At 47.0% G+C, this 13,458-nt stretch overlaps 1 protein-coding gene across 1 annotated transcript; it reads left to right on the top strand.

The window, feature by feature from the left end:
- Window positions 1-522: 522 nt before the first annotated feature.
- On the top strand, window positions 523-9,337 carry LOC136131864 (uncharacterized). Its single transcript, XM_065888638.1, is given in 5 exon segments — window positions 523-822; window positions 1,039-3,596; window positions 3,598-5,741; window positions 6,442-7,107; window positions 9,228-9,337. Coding segments are annotated over 5 exon segments (5,778 nt in total).
- Window positions 9,338-13,458: the final 4,121 nt, after the last annotated feature.

Here is a 13,458-nt window from a genome sequence, read left to right as displayed (position 1 = left end):
CCACCCCTGAAGGTCGCGAGCTTGTTTGTACCTGTCTATAAAAGAGCTGTACTAAACTCCATCGGGACCTCTTAGCGTCACCGGCAACGAGTGCGCGGAGGTCCAGGTTCGAACCTGCAATAAATGACCCTTGCCGTTTGGCTTTGACTCTTGTCTCTGGTGGTCTTGTGGAGGGGTCTCGTGACCGTGGGCATTTCATTTGGGGGCTCGTCCGGGATGCCCCCAAGCCCACCAGACATCAGGTCAACGGGTCATCGCTGACAACCGATCGGTAAGTAAGCTGGCTCAAGGTACCTTCTGTTTTGGGGACTAGGAGAGTCCTGGCGGACGCGCTATAGGACACCTAGTCGGGCGTGGTTGGAGACGTCCACCGCGACCCATCTGGGGGTTGATAGCCCATCTGAAGCGCGCACGCGATAACCTCCCTTCCTCCTTTTACAGGCTCCGCTATTGCGACTGCTCTTAATCACTTTTTCGTTTTCAGAATAACCTTTTCTAACCAACCTCTTCCAGGACCTAAACATGGGCCAAACACAGAGTACCCCTCTCTCCCTCCTTCTCACTAATTTTGGGGATGTGAAATCCCGAGGACACGATCTCAGTCTGGACATCCGGAAAAGAAAACTTATTACCTTCTGTCGCTCTGAATGGCCAACTTTCGGGGTTGGTTGGCCCACCGAGGGTACCTTTTGTCTTCCTATAGTCCTAAAAATTAAATCTAGAGTTTTCTTACCAGGGAAAGAAGGCCATCCGGACCAAATCCCCTACATCTTGGTATGGCAGGACCTGGTAGAAAACCCACCTCCCTGGATGGCCCCCTTTTTGTCATCAGGGACATATAAGATCCTTACGGCCCGACCAACTAAACCTCCCAAGCCTCAGACCTCAACCGCACCCATACTTTCTGAGAGCCAAGACCTCCTTCTCATAGAACCCCCTCCATATCAACATCCTCCTTTGGCCCCACAACCGGTCCCCCTTCCTGCTCCTGACCCTGCTCCTCTCCCCTTGGAAGAACCTCCTGTGGCCCCTCCCGAGAGGCCACCCAGGTCAGAACCGGAGGAGCGAGAGGCAGAGGCACTGCCGGCCCTCCTGCCCAATGAAAATAACTCCCCTGGGCCGGCTGGACGCACCCGTGGACGCACTCAGCGCGACCCAGGGTTCCGCCATCCAGATTCCACCACAGCCCTACCCCTGCGAGAAATAGGCCCTCCCGATGAGACAGGGAACCCCCGACTCCAATATTGGCCATTCTCTACCAGTGACTTATATAATTGGAAAACCCAGAATGCTCGTTTTTCTGATAATCCTAAAGACTTGATAGCTCTTCTAGATAGTGTTATGTTTACCCATCAGCCCACCTGGGATGACTGCCAACAGCTTCTCCGGATCCTGTTCACTACCGAGGAACGAGAACGAATCCAGCTGGAGGCAAGAAAACTGGTTCCTGGAGATGATGGTCAACCCACCGCTAACCCTGATCTTATTAATGCAGCCTTTCCCTTAACTCGCCCCCCGCAGGATGATTGGAACTACAACACCGGAGAAGGTAGGGGACGACTGCTCATTTATCGCCAGACTCTAATGGCGGGTCTCCGGGCTGCCGCGCGCAAGCCCACTAATTTGGCCAAGGTATATTCAATTGTACAAGGTAAAACAGAAAGTCCCTCCTCTTATTTAGAAAGATTAATGGAAGCCTTTAGGCAATATACCCCTATGGATCCAGAGGCCCCCGAAAATCAGGCTGCCGTTGTAATGTCCTTCGTTAACCAGGCAGCCCCTGATATTAAAAAGAAACTCCAGAAGTTAGAAGATCTGGAGGGCAAACAGATACAGGACCTACTCCGTATTGCTCAGCGCGTCTTTAATAACCGAGACGCCCCAGAGGATAGACAACTTAAAGCCACTGAGAAAATGACTGAGGTCCTGGCCGCCATTGTTCAGAAAGATCAAGGGGGCCCCCCAGCCACTCGACCTCCCAGGCGACCATTGGACAGAGATCAATGTGCCTATTGCAAGGAAAAAGGCCATTGGGCTCGGGAATGCCCCAAAAAAAGGCAGCCGCGCCCCAACCAGGGGCAATGGCAACCGAAGGCCACCACCCCAGTCCTGTTTACACATGATGCAGAGTAGGGGGGACGGGGTTCGGACCCCCTCCCCGAACCCAGGGTAACCCTACAAGTGGAGGGGAAACCAGTCCAATTCCTGGTGGATACAGGGGCACAGCATTCGGTCTTGGTTAAGCCCCACGGGAAAATTTCTGACAAAACCTCCTGGGTCCAGGGAGCTACGGGAGTTAAACGTTACCCCTGGACCACTCAGAGAACTGTAGACTTGGGCACGGGAAAAGTAACCCACTCCTTTCTGGTCATTCCCGATAGCCCTTGCCCCTTACTGGGGAGAGACTTACTTACTAAAATGGGAGCGCAAATTCATTTTCGGTCAGAGGGGCCGATCATAACAGACCCTCACAACCAACCCATATCTGTGCTCACCCTGAACTTGGAAGATGAGTACCGACTTCACCAGGAACCACCCTCCCCAAATCAAGATATAAAGTCATGGCTTCAGCAGTTCCCCGAAGCATGGGCAGAAACAGGTGGGATGGGACTAGCCAAACATCGCCCAGCCCTATTCATAGAAATCAAACCAGGGGCAGATCCTGCACGTGTCCGACAATATCCCATGCCCATAGAGGCCAAAACTGGTATCACTCCACATATTCGCCGGCTTCTTGACCTAGGTATACTGCATCCCTGCCAGTCGGCCTGGAACACACCCCTGCTGCCAGTCCGCAAACCTAACAGTAAAGACTACCGCCCAGTACAGGACCTGAGGGAAGTTAACAGACGAGTCATAGACATCCATCCTACCGTACCCAATCCATATACTCTTTTGAGCGCCCTTAGTCCAGAAAAACAATGGTATACTGTGCTGGACCTCAAAGATGCCTTTTTTAGTTTACCCTTAGCACCCAAAAGTCAAGAACTCTTTGCCTTCGAATGGTCGGATCCCGAGAGAGGCATAAACGGACAACTCACCTGGACCAGACTTCCCCAAGGATTCAAGAACTCACCTACCTTGTTTGATGAGGCCCTACACGAGGATCTCAGTGAGTACCGGAGACAAAACCCCAATATAACCCTCCTGCAGTATGTTGATGATCTCTTAATAGCTGCTGGGACCACTGAAGCCTGCCTGCAGGGAACCAGAAACCTCCTACAGACTCTCGGCACCCTGGGATACCGGGCCTCTGCCAAAAAGGCGCAGATCTGCAGGCCTGAGGTAACTTACCTGGGATACCTACTGAAAGGGGGGCAACGATGGCTCACAGATGCACGGAAAGAGACTGTCCTCCGCATCCCCAGACCCACCACGCCTCGACAGGTGAGAGAATTTTTGGGGTCAGCTGGGTTCTGCCGTTTATGGATACCCAAATTTGCTGAAATGGCCAAACCACTATACTTAGCCACCAAAGAACAGACGCCCTTTGAATGGACAGAGGAGGCTGAGCAATCGTTTCAGCAGATCAAAACTGCCTTGCTATCCGCACCCGCCCTGGGTCTCCCTGATGTCTCCAAACCCTTCCACCTCTTTGGATGAAAACAAAGGCATAGCTAAGGCCGTGTTGACCCAACCCCTCGGTCCTTGGACCAGGCCTATCGCTTACCTATCGAAGAAATTGGACCCCGTGGCTGCAGGCTGGCCTCCTTGCCTCCGGGTGATCGCCGCCACAGCCCTAATGGTAAAGGATGCCAACAAACTAACTATGGGGCAGGAATTACATGTCACCACCCCCCACGCCATCGACGGGGTTCTCAAACAGCCTCCCGACCGATGGATGAGCAATGCTCGATTGGTCCACTACCAGGGTCTACTGTTAAATCCTCTCAAAATCAGCTACACTCCACCACGGGCTTTAAACCCTGCCTCTCTATTACCTGACCCAGACTTAGACTCCCCACTCCATGATTGTGCAGAGGTACTGGCTCAGATCCATGGGGTTCGGGAAGACCTATGTGACCAGCCCCTATTAGATGCACAAGTCATATGGTTCACTGACGGCAGTAGTTTTGTCCAGCAAGGTCAGAGGTATGCGGGGGCAGCGGTAACATCGGAAACTGAGGTGATATGGGCAAAGACTCTCCCCCCAGGGACCTCAGCCCAAAAAGCTGAATTAATTGCCCTGACCCAAGCTCTTAAGATGAGCAAAGACCAAAAAGCCACCATATATACAGACAGCCGGTATGCTTTCGCTACCGCACACATACATGGGGCAATATACCGAGAGCGGGGACTACTCACAGCAGAGGGCAAAGACATCAAGAACAAAGAGGAAATCCTGGCCTTGCTAGCGGCCATATGGGAACCCAAAAAGTTAGCCATTGTACATTGCCCGGGGCATCAAAAACCCACAAATCCAGTCGCCCGGGGCAACAATTTGGCAGACCAGACGGCTCGAAAGGCGGCATACACTCCAATACCATTACTTCCCCTACAACTGCCGGATCCAGGGCCCCGGGAATTACCGCCCCAACCCGACTACTCGGAAGATGACATTAGATGGATAAACAAACTCCCTCTAACCCAGGTTAAAGACGGATGGTGGCGGGACGCTAAGAACAATATCCTCCTTCCAGAAAAACTAGGAACCTTGGTCCTTGAACGGATCCATCGTAGCACCCACTTGGGCGCCCGACGGCTACAGGATCTCATCAGACAGACTGGACTTAAAATTAAAAATGTCTCCGAAAAAACTGAACGACTGGTTGCTGGCTGTGCAGTCTGCCAACTCCATAATGCTAACACCCACCCACCAACCGCTGGCATCCGGGAAAGAGGGAACCAGCCCGGAGCCTACTGGGAAGTGGACTTCACGGAGGTAAAGCCTGGCAAATATGGATATAGATATTTACTGGTGTTTATAGATACCTTTTCAGGTTGGACTGAGGCATTCCCGACCAAGAATGAGACAGCACAAATAGTAGCTAAAAAGCTACTAGAAGAAATCCTGCCCAGGTATGGCTTTCCAGTTATGATAGGGTCAGACAACGGGCCGGCCTTCGTTTCTAAGGTAAGTCAGGATCTGGCTTCCATACTTGGGGCTGATTGGAAATTACATTGTGCATACCGCCCCCAGAGTTCAGGACAGGTAGAAAGAATGAATAGAACTCTAAAAGAGACCTTGACTAAATTAACCATGGAGACTGGCGCTAACTGGGTAGTCCTACTCCCCTACGCTCTGTTTAGGGTGCGAAATTCCCCCTATAAGCTAGGATTTACCCCCTACGAAATAATACATGGTAGGCCTCCTCCTATTATCCCTAACCTAAAGACTAACCTTATCCAATCGGACCCAGAAAATAATCTCCTGTCTTCCCTCCAAGCTTTACAGCGGATACATGAGACAATCTGGCCCAAACTAAAAGAGCTATATACAACAGGACCCCCGCCTACTCCACACCAGCTCCGACCAGGTGACTGGGTCCTTGTCAAACGCCATCGACAAGAGACCCTAGAACCCAGGTGGAAAGGACCTTACCAGATCATCCTGACAACGCCGACGGCCATCAAGGTGGACAGCATAGCTGCCTGGATCCATTACACCCACGTCAAGCCGGTGGACCCACTTTCTGACCTCATCAAGTCCACTAAAGCTGACGTCACCTGGACGGTTGATCGGAGTAAGGACAATCCCCTCAAACTGACCTTACGCCATACCCTCCCCCATGAAGACCAAGGTACTGCTGATAGCTCTAATGACAGTCCTAACCCTCAACCCTCGGGCCACGAGGGGAGGATTCAACGCCCCCCCCAATAAGAATGCTTTAATGCAACAACTATATGGTGCACCCTGCGAGTGCAGGGGAGGTACTAGCGAGACTCCTGTTGTTCCCCGAAGGTATACTCATATGCAGGATTGCGGGGGAATAACTGCATACCTTGTTCAGGTATATGGAGGCACCGGGGTCAAAACCAGCTGGCAATGCCACCATAAGCCTAAACCACTCCCCCCCCGAGCTATTTGTCCCTGTTCTACTTTTCAGGAATCAATGCATAGCACGTGCTACTCCTCTTACCAGCAATGTACAGGGACCAATAACAAGACTTATTTCACAGCCACACTACAAAATAATAAAAGTCCCACCATTAGTGATAATAATAAATACCTTCAGGCTGGATGCATTGGCACTCCCGGGACCCCGGTGTGCTGGAATACCAGGGCCCCCATACATATGTCAGACGGTGGAGGGCCCCAAGACGAAGTGCGCCAGATAGAAACCCGAAGACAAATAGAAAAGGCCTATCAGGATCTGTACCCACAGCTCAGCTACCACCCCCTAATTCGCCCTAAGGTCAATCCCTCTGAACTGGACCCCCAAACCACGACTATACTAGAAGCTACTTTTGCGCTTTTAAATACCACCAACCCCAACTTAGCACAAGATTGCTGGCTCTGCCTTCCTCAAGGACCGCCCCGCCCTATAGCCATCCCCATTTTCGCCAATTTAAACATCAGCAAACAATGTAACCCAACTTTACTCCCGGAGCCGTTTCCCATACAATTTTCAAAGTTTTCAACTACCTTTAATACCTCATGCTTTGTCAAGAACGATTCCCTCTCTAACGCCAGTATTGACTTGGGAATCCTTTCATCTACTGGATGTAGTCAGTATATCCCCGTAAACTCCTCCCTCTGTAGTCCTAACACCACTGTCTTTGTCTGTGGAAATAACCTAGCATACACCTATTTACCCCAGAACTGGACAGGGGTCTGCAACCTAGCCACCCTCCTCCCTAATGTAGACCTGATCTCGGGAGACACTCCATTGCCCATTCCCAGCTTTGACCTTTGGGCAGGAAGAACCAAACGAGCCATTACAGCCATACCCCTCCTGGTAGGACTAGGAATTACAGGAGCTGTGGCCACAGGGAGTACAGGTCTTGGGGTCTCCCTTCACTCCTATAATCAGCTATCTAGACAATTAATAGAAGATGTAGAAGCCCTCTCTGGAACCATTCAGGACTTACAGGACCAATTAGATTCGCTGGCCGAGGTGGTCCTACAAAATAGGAGGGGCTTAGACTTGCTGACAGCTGAACAGGGTGGGATATGCCTCGCTCTAAAAGAAAAATGTTGTTTTTATGCAAATAAATCAGGCATTGTAAGAAACAAAATTCACCAGCTCCAGGAAGACTTAGCCCGCCGTCGGAAAGAATTAGCGGACAATCCCCTTTGGTCAGGATTTCATGGGATGCTTCCCTTCCTCCTCCCCTTCCTGGGCCCTCTACTATGCCTCCTTCTCCTCCTCACTATAGGCCCCTGTATATTCAACAAAATCATGGATTTCGTCCGAAAAAGAATAAACACAGTTCAGCTAATGGTATTAAGATCACAATATCAGCCATACGAGGACTTAGAAAATGAAGAAACTGAGCCTTGAGGACCCAAGATTGGCTCCTCTGGTTCATGAAAGAAGGGGGAATGAAGGGCTATGTTCTACTTTGGTAGAAATAGGACTGAATTAATGCCCTGCCATTAGGCCGTAGCGCTGCTAGGATTGCATCGATCTTCCTGTTTGTACTGTTTGTAACCATGGCCCCATCTTAAGTATTCCTAATTGAAAAACAAAGCCTCAGGAAACCGAAACTTAACCAGCCGCTCTCGCTTCTGTAACTATGCTTGCTGAACCCCCTTTTGCAACCATCCAACCAATCAGACGGTGACTAGTGTCTTTGTTTAAAAGTTAACCAATCAGTGACTAATGTCTTTGTTTAAAAGTTAGCCAATCAGTACCCCCCACCCCTGAAGGTCGCGAGCTTGTTTGTACCTGTCTATAAAAGAGCTGTACTAAACTCCATCGGGACCTCTTAGCGTCACCGGCAACGAGTGCGCGGAGGTCCAGGTTCGAACCTGCAATAAATGACCCTTGCCGTTTGGCTTTGACTCTTGTCTCTGGTGGTCTTGTGGAGGGGTCTCGTGACCGTGGGCATTTCATGTAAAGCAATTATACTCCAATAAAGGTGTTAAAAACATATGCCAATTTTAGAGTTGAAGAGACCTAGTTTCAGAACAGCTACACGACTTGTGAAGGCTTATGGAACTGATAAGTGGGAGAATCAGGTCAGTTTTCTGACTCTAAATCCAATGATTGTTTCATTATACAACAACCTCCTCAATTGAGACTGTATCAAATGTCCTACTAAAAGGAAATACCGTACGCATAACACTTTACTTATCGATCACTCGACAAAGCTCATTTAAATAGGAAATGGTGTTTCTTTGGTACGATTCATTTTCAGTGAATCTGTGGAATTTCTGAGCAATCACGGCTTCTTTTTCTACATGCTTACCAACCATCTGTTAATAATCTAGTTTAATCCTAAATGTCTCTTGTGGTTATCTGAGATGCCTCTAGTCAGTGTTTGCTCAACTTCTTATAATCCCAGAAACTTTTGTAAACATTTTTGCTCAGGAGCTGTATAATCCAAGGAGGCTCAATGTGACTATGGAAATATCAGCAAACAAGTTTAACACCAACCATAACTCATTTTTTAAAATCTAGGAATAGTCCCTCCTAAGCTATTGGCATGGACAGGTTTAGCATTTCTACATAAAAAGGGGCTTACAGGCAAAAACCTATTTGGAAGAGAAGGACTACTGTACTTGTCTTGCATTTGAATACGTAGCAAGCTCGCTGTTGGTTTTGATTCAGATTTTATGTACTTGGTATGTTTGGAGGGCTTATGGAGATTGGGGTAGGGGACTAAAGGATGGCCCCCGGTCACCTTTGGTATTGCCACTGGATCCTGGCCAGTTCCTTCACATGCCTGAATTCCCGTCTCATCCGAGTGACATGCTTGCTCTGCAGTCAATAAGACCAAGGACTGAACAGAGGCCTGCTAATTGCCCAGACCCCTCACGTCTGGCTGTCATTTGGCATTTCTCCCTGGAACAGTAGTATACACTGCTCAGTGAAAGAAGTCACTGTAGACCAACCTGAGGCACTTCCATCCCCCAAGGGGAGCACAGCAGAGGGATTTAAAGACTTTGCCAACCAGAAGTCTGAAGACTTAATTTCTCCAGGGAGGAGCAGCCCTCTAGGCAAGCCAATAAAATCACAAACCAAGAAATCTCAGACTATAAAATAACTCTTTGTAAAATTCACCCTGTGATGGAGGTAAAGGGCCGTATCTATCCCTAAATCTTCTAATTTTGTTTGTAGATGAGCAAAGGAGAAGAGGAGAAGGTGGAGGAGATGGAGAAAAGGGAGTGGAAGAAGAGGAGGAAGAAGCTTTACAAGGTACACTGAGAAAGTTAATAGTTTCCAACTGAGAAGCTCCTTGGAGAATAAGTGGTATGTCCAGCCCTGGTACATATTATACCTCTTGTCTGAGTTTGCCTATATGCCACATTATTGATTAGCATTTTATAGACATACACATACACACACACACACAACCTTGGTTTAGTGAGGAAAACAACATAAATGTAGGAACTCTGTTTCTCAGTTGTCAGAGCATTGGGGCCAAAAACGATTACTGCTCAGTCTAAACCAATCTCCTAAGTTTATAAGCTTAAAGGCATTTCCTTCACTGGATACTGTCATGGCCGACTCTGGGGGCAAAGCCCCAGATAAGTATTGCTCCGTGTGCCCAATCATAATGAGATCAATTCCAAAATTTTTGGAATTTTGGAATTTTTTTCTCTTGAAAAGGAATATAAGCACAAAAGATGCCTCTAAGATGGGGACAGTGAAGAACTGGGAAGGAAAAAGACTCAATTTCATGGTTTTGTCTGGTTTTGATGAAGTTAAGATGAAGTGGGGAGACTATGGCTTCATCTTCTCTATGCAGGTCTTCAGCATTTTAAATGTCCCTTGGTAAGCCAATTTCCTTTTGCCTTATAAGCAGTCTCTTAAACCCCAATGTAGGAGTGCCCTTAAAATGGTAATTTCATAATCTAAGCGTGATCCTAGATATGACTTTTAGAACTCAATTTTAAAACTCAATTAAAATAATCATCTATTTTCAAACTTTTCCAAGACTTAGAAGTGATGTTATTTGATTAAATTGATTGGCCCCATAAAAGGAACAGTGTACCAGTCAATGTTTTCTAACTTGTTTCTAATGAAGTTTATATATTAATTATTTTAAATTTCTCTTATTTTTTCTGAAGTTGCTGATAGTGTAAAAGATTATTGAACTCAAGTGTTCAGAGAAATATGTTAGGTTAAAATATTCTATTTCCTGGTTAATTGCCAACAAGAATGTTATTTACCTGTACTGAAGGGAAACCATATCCCTAATGTTCAGTCCTGACTGCTGTCAGAGGCAGGGGGCTTTCCTTAATGTGGAAACTAAAGAATTAGCATCAGGAGTTTAGAGGAGACTTTCATCTCTCAAAACATCCTTTTTGTCTACCCTGTAGATTTGCCCGCAGAGTTAAACACTTGGAAAAACATTTTGCAAAGAATAATGTGACATGCTTGTGCATGGGAAATCTTTACTCCACCCGGGAAAAGATAAATGGTACTTAAGAACTACTCTTTAAGAGTGAGATGTTTACTGAAATAAGGGAGGCTAATTGTCAAAAATGATGAGAAACAAATGTGAAAAGCCCCGTGTTTGGAACTCCAGCCACATGGAGCGTTTAAACAAGCATATGCTGTGTTTCAAAAGAAGAGGCATAGTTTCAGACATTGCCATTTTCTGGAAAAAATGTTCAGCATAAGAATGAAAAAAAAAAAAAAACCAAACATGGCTGCCAAGGAACATGGAACAAGAAACATGACTGCCAAAGTTATCTTCTCCGAAACACTGGAGCTCCACTGTGGTATCAGTTTGGCTTTTTTTATTATTATATTCAGTGACATCACAGACCAGTCTTACTGGAGACATGTGCTAAAGGGGCTGATATGTGAGAACTGCTAGAGATAGGACAGAATTCTCTATGGATATGAGCTGTTTAGCTCTGCTTATCCAAGTTCTTGATCTTTCTAAGGTTGTTCTATTAATTTCCAGAGCACCCTAAAACAGGGTTTCTTAAACTTGGCACTGTTGGCATTTTGGGAGGCTAATTCTTTGTTGAGAGCAGGCTGTCTTGTACATTGTGGGATTCTAGCAGCAATAGCAGCTCCCACTCAGTTGTGACAACCAAAAACGTCTCCAGACATTTCCAAATGTCCCTGGGGTAAGGCAGTAGGAAGCAGAGGTAATTGCCCTGGGCTGAGATCCACTGTTCTGGAGGATAAAACATTAATTTAGGGTTCTCAGATAAACTGTGTATTATATGTTTGCAAATGTATTTAACAAAGGGGCAAACTTCACTAGTCCAGGACAAAATAGCCCTGGCCCCCACTAAAAAAGCCAGTAAGTTCATGATTCTTCTATGCCTTTCAGGTAATAAGCACTTATGTGTGGTGCTTCCACAGATTTTTTTCTTGACTCCATCATTTTGTCACTGGTGTGACCAAGGGCTTGTTATCTGACCTCTCTAAGCCTCAGTTTTCCTCGTCATAAAATGGGAAAAATACCTACCTGAGAGCTTATTGTAAGGGTCAAAGAAAACAGCCTATCTTAATACTCATACTTGGAAATCCCCTAATAAATCATCATTTATTATATGGCATGATTCATATTCAGCTTCAATGAAGAAGATATGTCTCCCTTTTCTTTTAAACCACAAATCCAATCAGGACTGACAGATCTCATTAATGGGAACAAGTTTAAATAATCATACAGTAGGACCTACAAATAATGAGAGCTCTTTCCAGCTTTTATTTTGATTTGCCTTTAGTTCCCTTCATGTTGGATGCCCACAGTTTTTGTTTTCAGTAGGAGTGCCCGGGGAAATAGTCAACATAAACGTAACTGCAGTTTGACAGACCACAAAGTTGTTTCAGTAAACACTCAGCATGCTGAGCTGTGTGGCTTTAGGAACTGGTGAACACTGACCAAGAACATCCTCTTTGGGTGTCAGTCACCAGTCACCATGACACAGTCCAAGTGATCACCTGAAATCATGGAGGGAATCAGATGGTTCAAAGCTTCACTTTAACCAGAAATCCACCAGCCACAGCAGAGAGCATGTGGAGGACTCTGACAGCAGGCAAGAGCAGACACTGATTCAAGCGACAAGAAGAAACAGGACCATCTGGGTGTTTCCTGCTCATTTCTGCTAAAAATTTTCCCAAAGACCATGCTGCTGGGGATTGTGAAAGGAGACCAATGACTATTTTGAGAAACAAAATATTCTTAACAAAAGCTTCCCAGAGGGATTAGGATGTTTACAATACTTGGAGAATGGCCAAGTGGGAGTAAATTCCAGCACACCATGGAGAAGTGATCAAGTTTACAACCTATGGTCTGGACCGAGGGCAAGCATGCCAAATAGCTCCCCCAGAGTGGCATTAGCTGGAGAGCTCTTTGGGGGTTTTTATGAGGGGAAGAGGACTGCTCATCTACAATCACTTCCATTTGGGAGAATCTCAGCTTCACCCAGCTGCACGGGGTCAGGAAGGCCTCAGCTGAGGAAGACAGCTGGGGTCTTCAGCTTGGGGTAACCAGCGAAGCCAAGTAGGTAACCCCGTCCCTTCTCCCTTCTAGCCTCATCTCCAGCTGGGTGGTACGTACTCTTTGGACTGGCCAAACCCCTCCAGGAGCGAGAAACAGAAGTACAACTCACATTAGCATAGGCCAATGACAGATTTATTGACTCAATGAAAGGAAGAGTTGACTCAGGAAAAGAAGACCCTCAGTCAAAGGTGGCAGTGCAAGTACAAACTCCTACATGGCAGAGTGAGTGTGGGGTGAGCATTTCTCAGAAGAAGGTCATAGGTGTTCTGGGCTTGCAAAGCCAGAGATGGCTACCCCGAGATTCAGTCACTTCCCACAGATAACCTTGATGTGCAGCAGTGTCAATGCTTTAAATCAGGCCCACTGGCTGCTTTCGTAAATAAAGTTTTATTGGATACAGCCAGGCCCTTTCATATACGTGTAAACTGCGGCTGTTGTTTTCCCTGCAATGGCCGAGTTAAATAGTTGCTGTAAAGACTGTGGAGACTGCAAAGCCTATGTCTATCCCCTGGCTCTTTGTAGAAATACAAAAAGTGTTGACCCCTGTTTTAAATAATTTTCTCAGAGAATATCTAGAGTTAAAATATGGCATAAGTAGAACCAAAACAGTTACAGGTCTGAGAAACCTTTCTAGTTTTCTATAAAAGAAAATTGGTTATGTATTTATTCCTGTACTTACCTTGAGACACTTAGTTGTTTATACCTCCTCTTTTTTTTTTTTTTTTTTTTTTTTGCCGTACGCGGGCCTCTGTTGTGGCCTCTCCTGTTACGGAGCACAGGCTCCGGACGCGCAGGCTCAGCGGCCATGGCTCACGGGCCCAGCCGCTCTGCGGCATGTGGGATCTTCCCGGGCCGGGGCACGAACCTGCGTCCCCTGCA

This window comes from Phocoena phocoena, chromosome 12, assembly GCF_963924675.1.
Source record: "Phocoena phocoena chromosome 12, mPhoPho1.1, whole genome shotgun sequence".
NCBI lineage: Eukaryota > Metazoa > Chordata > Mammalia > Artiodactyla > Phocoenidae > Phocoena > Phocoena phocoena.
This window is presented reverse-complemented; position numbering and strand designations above follow the sequence as displayed.